Source organism: Oncorhynchus clarkii, chromosome 21, assembly GCF_045791955.1.
Source record: "Oncorhynchus clarkii lewisi isolate Uvic-CL-2024 chromosome 21, UVic_Ocla_1.0, whole genome shotgun sequence".
NCBI lineage: Eukaryota > Metazoa > Chordata > Actinopteri > Salmoniformes > Salmonidae > Oncorhynchus > Oncorhynchus clarkii.
Window position 1 is genome coordinate 13,507,165 of NC_092167.1, and position 14,832 is coordinate 13,521,996.

General features: G+C 42.4%; 2 protein-coding genes across 3 annotated transcripts; one reads left to right on the plus strand and one right to left on the minus strand.

Annotated features, from left to right (window-relative positions):
- The first annotated feature begins 125 nt into the window (after positions 1 to 125).
- Positions 126 to 8,266, plus strand: LOC139378598 (endoplasmin-like). 2 transcript variants are annotated; one of them, XM_071120913.1, is made up of 17 exons: positions 126 to 311; positions 1,686 to 1,788; positions 2,232 to 2,373; positions 2,772 to 2,888; positions 3,292 to 3,623; positions 4,125 to 4,344; positions 4,474 to 4,590; positions 4,848 to 4,985; positions 5,096 to 5,173; positions 5,657 to 5,722; positions 5,830 to 6,099; positions 6,478 to 6,723; positions 6,856 to 6,992; positions 7,146 to 7,224; positions 7,343 to 7,498; positions 7,754 to 7,843; positions 7,965 to 8,266. In XM_071120913.1, the coding sequence occupies exons 1-17, from the start codon at positions 263 to 265 to the stop codon at positions 7,989 to 7,991; spliced, it is 2,367 nt and encodes a 788-aa protein (XP_070977014.1). In that variant the 5' UTR covers positions 126 to 262; the 3' UTR covers positions 7,992 to 8,266. The 2 variants fall into 2 exon arrangements, with proteins under 2 accessions (XP_070977014.1, XP_070977015.1); XM_071120914.1 differs by having other exon boundaries at positions 7,778 to 7,843.
- Positions 7,492 to 14,808, minus strand: LOC139378599 (glycosyltransferase 8 domain containing 2). The gene is made up of 10 exons (XM_071120915.1): positions 14,632 to 14,808; positions 12,141 to 12,183; positions 11,074 to 11,172; positions 10,403 to 10,604; positions 10,099 to 10,216; positions 9,926 to 10,010; positions 9,715 to 9,827; positions 9,305 to 9,471; positions 8,991 to 9,103; positions 7,492 to 8,826 (listed from the first exon to the last, which is right to left on the minus strand). Exons 2-10 carry the CDS (start codon positions 12,157 to 12,159, stop codon positions 8,648 to 8,650), a joined length of 1,095 nt encoding a protein of 364 aa, XP_070977016.1. The 5' UTR covers positions 12,160 to 12,183; positions 14,632 to 14,808; the 3' UTR covers positions 7,492 to 8,647.
- Between the last annotated feature and the right edge of the window lie 24 nt (positions 14,809 to 14,832).

The window sequence follows — 14,832 nt, forward strand, 5'->3', positions numbered from 1 at the left end:
CGCTTTGAACATGTACAATCGGACATGTAATACTACGATTGGAAGATTGAAGCGGCGAAAGCTTCCGCCATTGGTTATTGTTATGCGTGGGGAGCAGGTATAGGTCCACTTCATCAATCCACCGCCTCTAAAAGGTGGATCAGATAAAAGAGTCTACAACCACGGACGCACACCATTTCAAACCTATGCCGGGTTGTAGGAATAAAGTACAATATAGTGAAATACGGGACTAGGACTATAGTGATATTTTTTTTCTATTAAAATGAACCGAATGTGGACAATAGGCCTCTTTTGTGCTCTTCTAGCTTTCAGTAAGTATGAGTTATAAATTGCATAATGTAATTTTAACTTCTTTGCTGTTACTTGACATTTCATGACGTTTTCTTATGATTGCAGTATAATCAGCAGTAAATGTGCTAAAATGCAATTTTTTGATTGCAGTGCATTGTTTTGTTGACCGATGAGTGTGTCAAATGGGGTAACATTGTAGAAGACGGCATTGATTTGCAGCTTCTGGTACTTTTCCCTCATCTGAATCCTGAGGAGCCAGACTGTAACATTATGTTTAATGCTTCTCTTTTTTTTTCATTCATCATATCTGGATGTTGTGGTTGTTTTGCTTTATGAGCACGTTATTCAGATTTTTACTTTACATTTTTGTCCATCTTGACACTAATGTCATACCTAACACCTCTGCTTCCACCACACCGACCAAACAGAAGCAGGATTCTAAACACCCTGATCCCACACAGTTATACTGCAATTGTACCAGTTATCAACAATTAACTACCAGTGGTGGAAAAAGTACAAAATTGTCAACTTGCGTATAAGTAAAGATACCTTAATAGAAAATGACTCAGGAAAAAGTGAACGTCACCCAGTAAAATCCTACTTGAGGAAAAGTTTTAAAGTATTTGGGTTTTAAATAAACTTAAGTATCAAAAGTGTCAATTTCAAATTCCTTATATTAAGCAAACCAGACGTGTTTTCGTGTTTGTTTTAAAATTTACTGCTTTCCAGGGGAACAATCCTACCCCTAATTTACAAACAAAGCATGTGTTTAGTGAGTCCGCCAGATCAGAGGCAGTAGGGATGATCAGGGATGTGTGTGAATTAGACCATTTTCCTCTCATGCTAAAATGTAACTAGTACTTTTGGGTCAAGGGGGAAAATGTATGGAGTAAAAAGTACACTTTCTTTAGGAAAGCAGTGAAGTAAAAGTATGAAGTTACCCAAAAAACTACTTAAGTAGTATTTTTACTTTAGTACTTTGCATCACTGCCAACTACCCATACAATAGTCTGTTTGCTTTGGACAGTGCAATCAGTTTGCTATGTGGGTATAGAGATGGAAACAGCAAAGGTATCAAATCTTAATCAGCCGTGAAGGTGAACTTTTTCTGGAAGCTTATCAATTTTATTACAGTACCGGTCTGTTCTGAGACGGAGAAGGGTCATGACCTCTATGGAAGGAGTCAATGAGATGTAGTAGTGTGACTGTTATGCTTCCAGATAGAGGGGAAGACTAGCTACCAGATGAACTTAGACCCTCCGTAGTGAATTTATGGGCCCGGTGGTTGCTCTGTCACGTGACATGGGTCAATTTAAGTTAATATTAAGGAGTTGTATTTTTACTGGGTACAAGTTCTTGTTTAAACCCTCAGCTCTGTTTAATTTTATCTACAGGTTCTGTCAGAGCGGCGGATGAGGTTGACATTGATGGGACAGTGGAGGAGGACTTGGGCAAAAGTAGAGACGGCTCCCGGACAGATGACGAGGTCGTCCAGAGGTAAGTGTGTTTAAATATTTCAGTAAAGAAGAGTGTTCTGTCATGCAGTAAGTCTTGAGACTAACTAGTGACAAGAGAATCCCATTATAGACTTCTACTTCCTCCCTCTTTTCCAAAACACAACCCTTTATACTGACATGAACCATGGAAACCACTTTTACCCCCTCTCCTTTCGGCCTGTTTTTTTCAGTCAAAGATAAAAACCCCTATTAAGATTTGTTGATATACTATTTCATTTTTGTCTTGACACCCGTTCCTATTAAGCCTGTAGAAGTACACCTGATCATTCTTCAGTTCATTAGATAGCAACACACAACATTTATAAGGGATTTTCCCTATTACCAGTCACACAGATGAGGCCTCTACAAATATTCCCTTTGGGGAAATCTTGAGTCGATCTACCTTGTTTGTGCTGATCTCTGACTACTCTTCTGTTTTTCAAGGGAAGAGGAGGCTATCCAGCTTGATGGCCTGAACGCAGCGCAGATAAAGGAAATTCGGGAAAAATCAGAAAAGCATGTCTTCAAGGCCGAGGTGAACAGAATGATGAAGCTCATCATCAACTCCCTGTACAAGAACAAAGAGGTTAGTGTCTGCTCTAGTGCTCTGTGTAGACAATGGAGCGTTGAACTTTTATACTTACAGAAATAATAGGGCAATACAATACATTTAGATTTTTTACACTCATTAAGCAATATTTAGTCATTTGTTTAATTAGAAATTAGTTCACAATGAGTCCTTCTGGCTATCTATCATTATATAAACCTGATAGAGGTTCAGTGAAGTAACTTAAAATAATTGAATAAGGGTCGAGACAGTTAGGAATGTAATTTGGGGATGGGGCTTCGCCCTGCCTGCGTCTCGGGGTGGGTGGGGGCGAGCACACCCGCTGACTAGAGCACCCACTGATGGGAGTGGCCATTCGTGTATTGTTTTAATAAAAATAAATAAAATCTTATCATTTTCTTTTTGTCTGTGTCCAGATCTTCTTGAGGGAACTGATCTCCAATGCTTCCGATGCTCTGGATAAGATCCGGTTGCTGTCCCTGACCAATGACGAGGCACTTACTGGTAACGAGGAGCTGACAGTGAAAATCAAGGTAGGTTAAGTTACCTTTAAAAAAAAAAGCGTTAGCTTTCTGTGTGACCCACCCTTTCATGTCCTCTGACTGTAGGCTAATTAGCAACCCTTCACTGGGCTATCTAGAGTGAAACCTGAGACCGAGAGAGTTGTTAGGATAACATCTCTAAATTTACATCTCAGTTTTTGCATGGCAAAAAGGGACATCAAGAATTTCAACACCTGCTGCAGGACATTGTGCGCTTTCTCTTTGAGTACATGCAAATGAATAAACACTGTACACACTTGGTTTGCTTTTCTTTTATTCTAAATGTGCATAGATACTTTGAGACTTTAATAGTAATAAAACAAAGTCTGTCAAGTTCAATGGAAAGTAATCCAAAACCCAATATAACATTTCACTGTTTGTTTCTCACCTCCAGTCTGACAAGGAGAAGAACATGCTTCACATTACCGACACCGGCATTGGCATGACCAAAGAAGACCTGGTCAGGAACCTCGGCACCATCGCCAAATCCGGCACCAGCGAGTTCCTCAACAAGATGACAGAGATGCAGACCGAGGGCCAGTCAACCTCTGAGCTGATTGGTCAGTTTGGCGTGGGCTTCTACTCAGCGTTCTTGGTGGCTGACAAGGTGATCGTAACCACGAAGCACAACAACGGCACGCAGCACATATGGGAGTCTGACTCCAACGAGTTCTCCGTCATCGAGGACCCCCGCGGGGACACCCTCGGCAGGGGCACCACCATCACGTGAGTCAGCAAGGCAACTGTCAGCAAGTAGCAACCATTCAGAGTCAATCTAGCATTAGTGTAGGTGGATGATTTGTACTTACTATGGCACATTTAGGCTGGATATGGACAGCTCTGTTAGTCTATGAGGAAGTAGAATATGGTTAGTAGTTTAGCAACGTAAACCCTCGTAACAATAATACATATTATGATGTAGTTATTGCCTCATTTGTTCAGACCTTTTTGGCATTACTGGCTGTGGAAAATTCAGTCAAAAGACTGTCTAAATTAAGCAGAGACACAAATGTCAAACCAAAGCTGAACTAATAAGTGCTCCAACTTGGATTTCACTGTAATGAACATTTGTTTTATTACTGTGCCTTTTTTAATGCCAAGAAGCCCATAGTCTTGCTCAGGCGGTGCAGCCAGAGGAATCTAGTTGTTTGAAAGGTTCACAACTGTAATGACTAACATTAAGCTCTGACTGGCTCTTCACTGCAGTGCATTCTTTTTCTCCCCTAGTTTGGTGATGAAGGAGGAGGCAACAGACTACTTGGAGCTGGAGACCATCAAGAACCTTGTGAGGAAATACTCCCAGTTCATCAACTTCCCCATCTACGTATGGAGTAGCAAGACTGAGACTGCAGAGGAGCCTATTGATGAGACAGACGCAGATAAGGATGAAGACCACGATGAGGTTGAGGTGGAGGAAGAGGAGGAGGACAAGCCAAAGACAAAGAAGGTAAAACATTGTTTTAAAGACTAACTACTGTCTGTAGCAGCAACGGATCCCATCGAAGCAAATCTCAATGGAAGTGCATCTTTCAGTTTTAAAGACTGTCCTTTCTCCTTTAATTCCCCCCCACCTCAGGTGGAGAAGACTGTGTGGCACTGGGAGCTGATGAATGACATCAAGCCCATCTGGCAGAGGCCTGCCAAGGAGGTGGAGGAGGATGAGTACAAGGCCTTCTACAAGACCTTCTCCAGGGTGGGTGTCTGTCAACAGTTTATTCAGACTCGCTCTCCTAGCAGACACTAATCCATTTAGTGGTCACACGGTCTATATTTCCACTTAGATTTAGCAGACACCGGTTCTCAATGGGTGATCTTAGGTCAGATATGACTCGTCTGACTGGACATGAACTGCAGTTGTCTTGTCAGGCAAAGGTTCAGTTGCGCAACTGGTTTAATGACAGATGGAGGTTGTCTATGTAAATAACCTCCCACTCTATTCTGTTCTTGCAGGACACAGACGAGCCCATCTCCCACATCCACTTCACAGCAGAGGGGGAGGTCACCTTCAAGTCCATCCTCTTTGTGCCTGCCGCAGCTCCCCGGGGACTCTTCGACGAGTACGGTTCTAAGAAGAACGACTTCATTAAGGTACCACAGCAATGATTGGTTACAAAGCAACTATGGATTGGCATACAATCAGTTCTCAGTGCAGTATTGATGTAAGTTTTCTGTCAGTAACAATCTTCCATCTCTCTCAGCTCTTTGTGCGTAGAGTTTACATCACTGATGACTTCCATGACATGATGCCTAAGTACTTGAACTTTGTGAAAGGAATGGTAAGTATTATTCCTTAGGGTTAAGTCTGGATACCAGTATGTTTAGCCATCATTCCACTCCTGTTATGCTAAACATTGGCATATGACTGGGGGTAAAAGGAGTAAAATGTTAGCTAATCAGACTGGTACCCAGGCTATTTAAGTGCACCCACTGAGGATTGATTGAATGTTAAAGCTGCAATTTGTACAAATTCACATAGAAAATTGAGTTATAGATCTATAATTATCATTGAAATCAAGTGTAAGAAGCAGTAGATCTGGTTTGTGTGCTATTTCTATGTTTTTACGTCTTTCGGTTTTGTATACCAGCTTCAAACAGCTGAAATTACAATATTTTTGGTTATGGAAAATATATTTCTCTATGGAAATATATTTCTCAGAAGTTTACATGGTACTTTAATTATCTACACAATATTTAGAATTTTAGCAACCAGGAAATGACAAAGCGATTTTTGCATCTTTAAATTTCTTCTGTTCCATCAGGTTGACTCCGATGACCTTCCTCTGAACGTCTCAAGAGAAACTCTCCAGCAACACAAACTTCTCAAGGTGAGGCTTGCTTTCAATTCACTATCAAACAAGGAAACCCACCTGGGTCAACACTCTTCACTCAACCACTCTGCTAACAGCATACTTAAACATACCTCTTCGGCCAGGTCATTCGCAAGAAGCTGGTACGCAAGACCCTGGACATGATCAAGAAGATCGCAGAGGAGCAGTACAACGAGAAGTTCTGGAAGGAGTTTGGCACCAACATCAAGCTGGGTGTGATCGAGGACCACTCCAACCGGACCCGTCTGGCCAAGCTGCTGCGTTTCCAGACCTCCAACAGCGACACGGTGCTGGCCAGCCTGGAACAGTACGTGGAGAGGATGAAGGAGAAGCAGGACAAGATTTACTTCATGGCCGGGACCAGCAGACAAGAGGTGAGGGCCTGGATGAGAGCACTGCTTTGTGATCGAAAATGGTGACCTTTGAGTAGAATGAGTATGTTTGTAAATGTAGAGTATAATAGCAGAGTTCGTTTTTATTTTTAATTTAACCTTTTATTTAACTAGGCAAGTCAGTTAAGAACAAGTTCTTATTTACAATGACGGCCTACCTCGTCAGCTCGGGGATTCGATCCAGCAACCTTTCTGTTACTGGCCCAACGCTCTAACCACTAGGCTACCTGCCGCCCCAAAAGTTATAAACCTTGTAATGAAGAGTCAGGATCTGTAAAATATTATAATAGCCTCCTTCTTACATCGAATGGTTGCTGTATCGTGCCCTGAGCTTAATTTCCCCTCCATCTTTTCCATCAGGCCGAGTCGTCTCCTTTCGTGGAGAAGCTGTTGAAAAGGGGTTATGAGGTCATCTACCTGACAGAGCCCGTGGATGAGTACTGTATCCAGGCCCTACCGGAGTTTGACGGCAAGCGCTTCCAGAACGTGGCCAAGGAGGGCGTCAAGTTTGACGAGAGTGACAAGACCAAGGAGAAGCGGGAGGGCCTGGAGAAGGAGTATGAACCTCTCACCACCTGGATGAAGGACAGCGCCCTGAAGGACAAGGTTAGGGGTCTCCTCAATGGGAATGTGCATTGTTATTAGATAGAGGAGATGCCATCTGACTATTGTCTGTTTGAAAATGTTTGCTCATGTGTCAAAAAAGCTTGAAAAGCTGAATCTTTGATCTGTCTGTAGATCGAGAAGGCTGTGCTGTCCCAGAGGCTGACCAACTCTCCCTGTGCCCTGGTAGCCAGCCAGTACGGCTGGTCCGGTAACATGGAAAGGCTCATGAAGGCACAGGCCTACCAGACCGGAAAAGACATATCCACAAAGTGAGCCATGTGAAACCATTTTAACCTAATGTACAGTATATGTTCTGTGGGATAAGACACTCCCAAGAACTCGTAGTGGCTCAAGTCCTAGAGGGTGTTGACATAGTTTCTGCTTATTACCATGGTTTGACCCCTTTTATTTCTGTTGTCCAGTTATTATGCAAGCCAGAAGAAAACACTCGAGATCAACCCCAAACACCCTCTGATTAAAGAAATGTTGAAGAGAATAAATGTGAGTACCATTTAGAATTCAACACAAATTACTTTACCGGGCATACGCCCTTCCATTTCAAATTTACGCAAATGAATCATAGGTTCCGAACCGTATCAAATTCTCCTCCTGACCTCAGGATAATGCAGAGGACCAGACTGCCTCGGACCTGGCTGTAGTGCTGTTTGAGACGGCCACACTACGGTCAGGCTACCAGCTGGCTGACACCAAAGCTTATGGAGACAGAATAGAACGCATGCTCCGACTCAGCATGAACGTGGACCTCAATGAAGAGGTACGCTCAATAGAACGATCACCCACGTGCAAAAATTATCTGAATACTTACTGCTACTTTACCAATATAATAAACACTGACAATGCAAAGTGTTATAATGCAGTACATTATGGCTGGATTCTGTATATAAGAATTTACTAGTTAACATAGCAGAGCAGATTTTGGGATGAGGCGAATGGGCACAGAGATGCTAAGGTATATCTGCGTCTTTTTCCGGTATATCTTCGCTTATCTTAACTTCCTTACCTGTCACAGCCAGAGGAGGAGCCAGAGGAGGAGCCAGAGGAGGAGCCAGAGGAGGAGCCAGAGGAGGAGGTTAAAGCAGATGAGGAAGATGAAGATTCGGTAAGATGGGAGTCGAGCACAGAACTGGGGAAAATGGCGTTAGTAATGTTAGTAAGACAATGGATAGTGATGAGCCTTTTTGCTTCATGTACGGATGTGTTTTTCACTTTGCTCTTTCCAGGGAGCCACAGGAAGAGATGAGCTGTGAGACGGCCTGAGCGAGGGGGTGGGAGGGAAGGGTGAGGGAGTGAACTGGGGGGCAGAGCTTTGACTGGAACTAGGTCCATCTTCTCTGCTGAAAAGGAGTGGGTGGGTGTTTGGATTTTAGAATCTTCTGATTGTTTTTGTTTATTTTCTACATTCCTACATGATTGTAAATTTGTTAATATTTAACCGAACCGGTTATGGAGTGCTGTCTTCCTGTCACGAGAACATTAAATGTTGCCGGAAAGGTCATCTCTCACCTGTGGTGTCTTGTTTAAACCTGTCATCATTTCTGTTCTTTATTAGCCAGTAGTCAGCCAATTCAGACTTTCCACAGTCAAATCTCCAGCTTTTTATTCAGGAAAAAGCTTTAAAGATCAGATCACATTGTTGCGTTTCAAAACAATCAATACAATTTGCCCACTCGTCTCACAACAACCACATACATTTTTGATACAGCTTGTTTCTGTACATGTCTGGCTTGGAGTTCTTGAAGATGTTTTGATAGGAACCTTCAAAGAAACACCATCTCAAAAGCTGTGAAAACAGCAATAGGACTTATTATCAGAAAGAGTCCTCCACAATATTTACTGTTCACAGCCTCCATTCACAGTCTGAAATGCCAGACATCCCCCTACACAACCATCTGTTAAACACCCCTCAGATTTTGCCCTCGGGCCGTACCAACAAGAATTTCCCGGTGGGATCTGGGATGAACCACTTCTCCCACAGGTCCAGGTGGACACAGGGGTAGTCCCAGGGCTTGAAGCGCCCGTTCCAGTGCAGCAGGTGTGCCCCCTGGAGGAAGGTCTCAGGGTAGCGGGCGTCTGGGCTCCAGCCTGTAGGAAAGGAAAACGGAATACACAGTAAATCAGCCTCCAGAAGTGGCTCTATCCTACATTATGACACCTAGGCCTGTGTACCAGAGCCATACAGCTCAATACATGGTTCTGCTGTGCTATATACGAGGTGTGGTGATGTCATCAAGATGAGGTGATCTCACCCAGGTGTCGGACGTGCCACAGAGGATCGATGATTGTGTATTTGTCATGGAACACGATCAGCATAGGAGGAGTCGCCACGCCCCCTGCCATGGCACTGCTGTATATGTTTTTCCTAGTGGAAGAGAGGAGAGAATCACAAAGTAGAACATTTTTATTGAATTTCTCTAATCATGATATTCAAACGTAATAGTAATAGTAAGCTTTCATAGGCATATCTATTTATTATTATAATAGACAGCAGGGTTAATTGTTTCTGGGTTTAGGGGTTATGTGGAAAGATCTGATCACAGGTCAAACATTCTTCTCTACTCACTTTAAGTTCTCCTGCATCCAGTTCTCCAGCTGTTTGGTGATCTTCTGTTTCTTCCACTCTCCAATGTCGGCCACAAACACCCCAGGGTTGAAGGAGCAGTCGCTGGGGTTGATCCCCAGGTCTCTCACTTCCTGTTTCCTGTAGTCCAGGAAGCCCATGTACGTTGTCTGGGAGACAGGGTCAATGGGGAAGGATTTGGATTCAGAATCGGAGACAAACGGAAAGTTTACTCAGCATTGAGATCTATGAGACCGCTTGTCAAGTTGTTATTTCAGAAGAGCATTAGAGAGTATCTTCTAGGCTAGGTGTAGGGTAAAACATATTGTCCTTCACCAGGATTGATTGTAACAGAGGTGCCTCTGCTCTTATTTTGGCAAACCATACTCTCATGGCAAAACAATGACACTGACCTGCATGCCCACGCTGCGCACCATCTCGTGGGTGGAGGGCAGGTCACAGTCTGTGGCGAAGGCAGCAGCATGGCCTTTCTCCAGCTTGGTATGGTACAAGTCCTTGATGTCACCTGTCATTAGTGAATGTAAATACTGAAAATCCAGGCACCCATTTTATCTCAACTCCAGCTCAAAACTGGACTGAATGGCAAAGGACACATTTCTGTACCTTGCACAATGACATCGTCGTCTAAGTAGATCACCCTCTGGTGGCTGATATCAAGGAGCGGCAAGTAAAAGCGTACAAAGTTCAGCTGCAAAACAATCAAAACCGGGACTTTAGGGACAGTGACTGTGGTTAGGTTCTAATTAGTTCCTATGTGGGTGCTTGTGTGTACTCACTGGATGCAGCAGGTCTGGTCGGGAGGAGTCTGGTTTCACCTTCCCTTTCAGGACCATGGGGTTGAACTCTAGAATCTTATACTTGATTCCCTTCAGCTTGGTCTTCTCTATGTACTGTCTATGAAAACACACATGAATATAATGACCGTTCAACTCACTCAGTTATTTCTCAGTTATCCTTTTCTAAGCCTTTATTGAAACAATTCAGATAATCAATTAAAACATCCTGGGTTGGAACTAGGAACTGAAATTGCTACATATCAAGCAGTGACACAGTGGAAGGGGAGGGATTAGTGTGAAATACCTTGCCAGCTTGATGGCATCACGAAGAGTGACAATATAGAAGAACACGCTGGCATCTGTGTTGCTATAGATGCTGTTGATGGTTGCCATGGCACCGCCCATTCGTTCCTCCGCAGCACAGATGACCACTGGGATGTCATCCCCTCCCTCCGCTGCCTTCTCTACAGGAACTTTGGGCGCACGCTCTGGGTCCTTCCTGGTTTCTGTGAGGGAAGTTCAACCAGTTTGAGCTTGGTCAAGTTTGACCTAGATAGTTTGTTTATGCATTGATATGTAGGCTATGTGTGCCTTTAAAAAAAATGTATGTAGTTGTGTTCTTGTCTAATGATGTTCTGTATTGTGTTTCATGTTTTGTGTGGACCCAAGGAAGACTAGCTGCTGCTTTTGTAACAGCTAATGGGGATCCTAATAAAATACCAACATTAGAAATCTATTTTTTTTTATCTATTCAACTATTTCAATTTCAATGTAATTTGCCCCCTAAAAGCTATACCGTAAGCGGCAAAGGAAATGCATATTTTTCAATCAACAGGCCTTCATAGCCTCATGCCAACTGTTATTCTTGGCGGTCCTGCCAAGTCCTAGTTTCCTTCTCTTGCCGTGGCATGCACCTGGCTCTCAGGTCCGCGTGTCTTTAGAGTGGGACCTGTTAAAGAAGCTGGGGGGAATTACCTGTGCGTTTGAGTTTGGGCCGAGACGGGCCTCTGAACAGCTTACTGTGCAGGAGTAGACACACTATGAGAACCAGCATCATGAGCAGGATATGGTTTACTGTGACACAGCAGAGAGAGAAAGGGACCATTCAATAAAGTCAGATGCAAGGGAACTGAAGCAGAAGTCCTTCCAAACTGGATCAGTTCAACTTAAGCACAGTTTTAACTAGAATACTGTCACCTCATATCCAATCATGGCAGATCACATAGTACTGAGATACTCACATGGCTCTCATCTGTACCCTATCAAAACCTCACATTTTTTACGACTTATCCTCTAGGTGGTACGACTAATTCTAACTAATAAAATAGTTACACTTGTCCTTCTCTTCCTATCCACACACCTCAACCATGTGTCAGCTGTAGTCAACCTGAGTGGCATCAATCTTGTGCTGACACATTCACCCCTGGATTACCTAAACTGTCTGCCTCAACAATAACTAAATAGTCATTAAAATATTGCTTCACTTCTGGAAAATGTAAAGAACCAGGCTGCCAGCTGAACTCTGTGCCAAATATCAACTGTTTGTGTTTGAGTAAAGGCATCTGTTAACTTTATAAGTAAAGTATAGACTGTAGAAAATAAGGGTGTAGAACAAGGCACAACTGTTGTGCACACTAATTAAACATCCTTTAATGGTTGCATCGTGTATTGAATGTGAACAACAGAGGACTGAGATGATGAAATGGGACTCTTTTACGGGCTCACTTTCCTGGTTACCTCATCAGTGTTGAGGAACAGTTTGGGATTGGCAACACACACACACACAGAGAGAGAGTCTCAAACATAATTTATGGAGGTGTTGGAAGCGTTCCATCTCAGCTGAGGCAAAGTATTCTCCAGAGGAATCTGGGGGGGGGTTGTGCTTTACCATGGCTACACTGATCCCTGCTTACAGCCACCACGATTACAAGTGTGGAGCAAAGCCCAGTATTTACATGCAACAATGTTTTATTACTCATTTAATATATATGAAAAAAGGAATGATGTCAAAACGTGTATTACAACATCCTGTGGTCACTCACTTTTCCTCAAAAGAGCCATTGTTCATGTTTCTTCCAGCCACATCTGAAAAGACAGAGAGAAGCAGAAAGCAGTGAGATTCAAAGGCAGACAGACACGAAGACAAATAGACAAAGAGTAAGCGAGGGGGAGGGACTGCCGTATTCCTTGGCATTGGTGCACAGTTGAGGATCCAGAAGGGTGTCTTCACAGACATAAATCCTTCCCAGAGGTGCTCCCGAACAAGATCTGGCAGTCCTCTCAGATAGACACAGTCCTCAATACAGCTGTTAAAAACAGGAAAACCCCTCTGACAAACATACCTCCAAATCAAGATTAATAGTTTAATATTGGGCTTCACATGAGCCTGAGTTGTTTACCATTACCCCTCAGGGTACCTCGCCTATCCACAGGAGGTACTTAGGAAGAGTCATAAGAACATAGGCCTAATGATTGGTTGCAGATGAGGAGGCAAAAGACGGAGTACTTCGGGCAGAGTGAAATGTTATTGGGGGTACAGTCAAGAAAAATAAATGTTGAGACCAACTGGTTTATAATATAAAATGTCCTATTTCACACATGTAAAAGTGTGTTTTATACACGTGTGAATTGGAGAAGTGTTTTTTTGGCATATCCCAACTCCCCCTGAGCCACAGCCAGGGTCACCATTGTTCAAGGCCCCTGGAGCAATTAGGGTTAAGTGCCTTGCTCAACGGCACATGGACCAATTTTTCACCTTGTCGGCTCAGGGATTTGAACTAGCAACATTTCGTTTACTGGCTCAGGCTCAATGCTTTAATCGCTAGCCTACCTACCTGCACCCTAGCCTGTTTCCACTGAAACATTTGCTGATGCAAATAAAGATCCTGCAACGTTATCATGTTTATGTCATGATGATCACATACGCTACACGGTATGATAGTCCACACACTGCAACTGCAGAACAGTACAGACATGATAATTGTATGTCGTGACTTTTGTAACTGGTCACTCTCTATCTCACTTTATCAGTATGGTAAATGTATACCATACTGTAGCCCAAGGTGTTGGCTAATACAGTTATATCTAATGTAGTATACAGTTCATACTGTACTGTTTCTCTCTGTGACATACATGGCTCAGCACGCATGTGGATCTGGTTTTGAAAAGACTATTGGTGCTTCCTTCCTAGTGGCATTTTTCAGTAAGCTTTTGCCTGTCTCTCCCTAGAGGCTATCTTTCTATCCCTCTATTTCTTTTGCTTAAATTCTAACTCTCTCGACACTGATGTCTCTCCATCTCCCTCACCCTCTGTCTTTTTTAGATGTAATGTGTAAGTAAACAGTAGAGAGTTGAGATGTAAACTACTCTATAAGCAATCAATAAAAGTGACATCACAAGCTGTGTTCTGTTTGGCGCTGGATAATCAACCAAAAACTAGTTCAGCTAGTTTTGTACTGTACTCTTCTGCCCATTTTCAGAGAAAATACTGCCACTCCATTGATGTCAGATGGCAATACTAGTATCTGTATGAGTTCAGACTTTTCACATATGGTGCAGACAGATTTTCTGGGCAAGTTATCCTCTGTAGAAAGCATCACTATCCAAGACTGAGTCAGTATAAATGACTTGGGAATGTTTTTTAGTGTTTGTAAAATACCCATTAGGTGAAGTGTTTTGTGTCCTTGTCCAATTTCCTCTCTTATACAACATTAACATAAAAATGGTGACAGAGTTTGGATTGGGTTCATTTCTTTTAGGGGTTCCAGACTCTTTTCAGTGTTATACACACACATTTTAATGCTTTTTGAGACAACTTTCTCTAAATTAATCCAAACTAATCTAAAAAAGAATGAAATGTACACAGATGGATAGTCAGATATTGCTTAATCAGGAGTTTACAAGATGACTTTGTTCTTAGTAGCCTACTGTATGTGAGATTTAAAACATATAGAAGAACTAGGGAATCCTCATTAGACAAAAGTTCTTCACAAAAGTGAACCGTCATTAAAGGTGTCAAAGAAGTCCGTGCCAACTGTTATTTTTACACTCAGCCTCTGCTACCACCACATAAAGAAAACCATACAACCATAGTCTGGCTTCATAACCACACAGGCTACCTGAACTATGATAATGGAACACCAAGTAGACTCTTAAGTAGTCTAGTTGCTGCCATGTGGCACACCTTTTACATGGAAATCATATGTTTGTTTTTTTTCATTATGGGCAACTACATTTGGGATATCCAACCTAGGAAATACAGTAGCCTTACATTGGTTTATGTAACAATTGCACAAATGAAATAAATAAACATTTCAGATGAACCTATAGCAATCTACTCAATGCATCACACATAGATTATGATAATGATTTTTAAAACATTTATGACATTTAAAACATTTATGAATATTACGTTCTTAAAAAGGTGTGTGTCTCCTATTCTAGCTTTAGAGCAATGCAAGCTATGCACAACAACGCACACTGTCAAAGCAAAACTCTTCATTCAACAATGTGTAATAAAATAAATTAACTTACCAGGAAAAAGTGCCACAATTATTCTCACCGGTTAAGTATCCACCGGTCTCTGCACATGGTCTTGAATAACTGCTACAAAGAGAAGCTCCTTCACCCACTCAATTTTACAAAAAAAAAAAAAAAATTCAGGAAGTTCTTTCCAGATGTGCCTCATCTTGTTCACCCATGGAAAGCTCCGCGGGGTCCACATGCCTTCTTGTA

What these genes read in the sequence shown, in the direction of transcription:
- LOC139378598 (XM_071120913.1), top strand. Translation starts at nt 263, where the DNA reads ATGAACCGAATGTGGACAATAGGCCTCTTTTGTGCTCTTCTAGCTTTC. An exon ending in TTGTGCTCTTCTAGCTTTCA is followed by an intron (nt 312 to 1,685) that starts GTAAGTATGAGT and finishes TTTTATCTACAG; the next exon opens with GTTCTGTCAGAGCGGCGGAT. An exon ending in AGCTGACAGTGAAAATCAAG is followed by an intron (nt 2,889 to 3,291) that starts GTAGGTTAAGTT and finishes TCTCACCTCCAG; the next exon opens with TCTGACAAGGAGAAGAACAT.
- LOC139378599 (XM_071120915.1), bottom strand. An exon ending in CGACGATGTCATTGTGCAAG is followed by an intron (nt 9,828 to 9,925) that starts GTACAGAAATGT and finishes CACTAATGACAG; the next exon opens with GTGACATCAAGGACTTGTAC. An exon ending in GTGGCACGTCCGACACCTGG is followed by an intron (nt 8,827 to 8,990) that starts GTGAGATCACCT and finishes CCTTTCCTACAG; the next exon opens with GCTGGAGCCCAGACGCCCGC.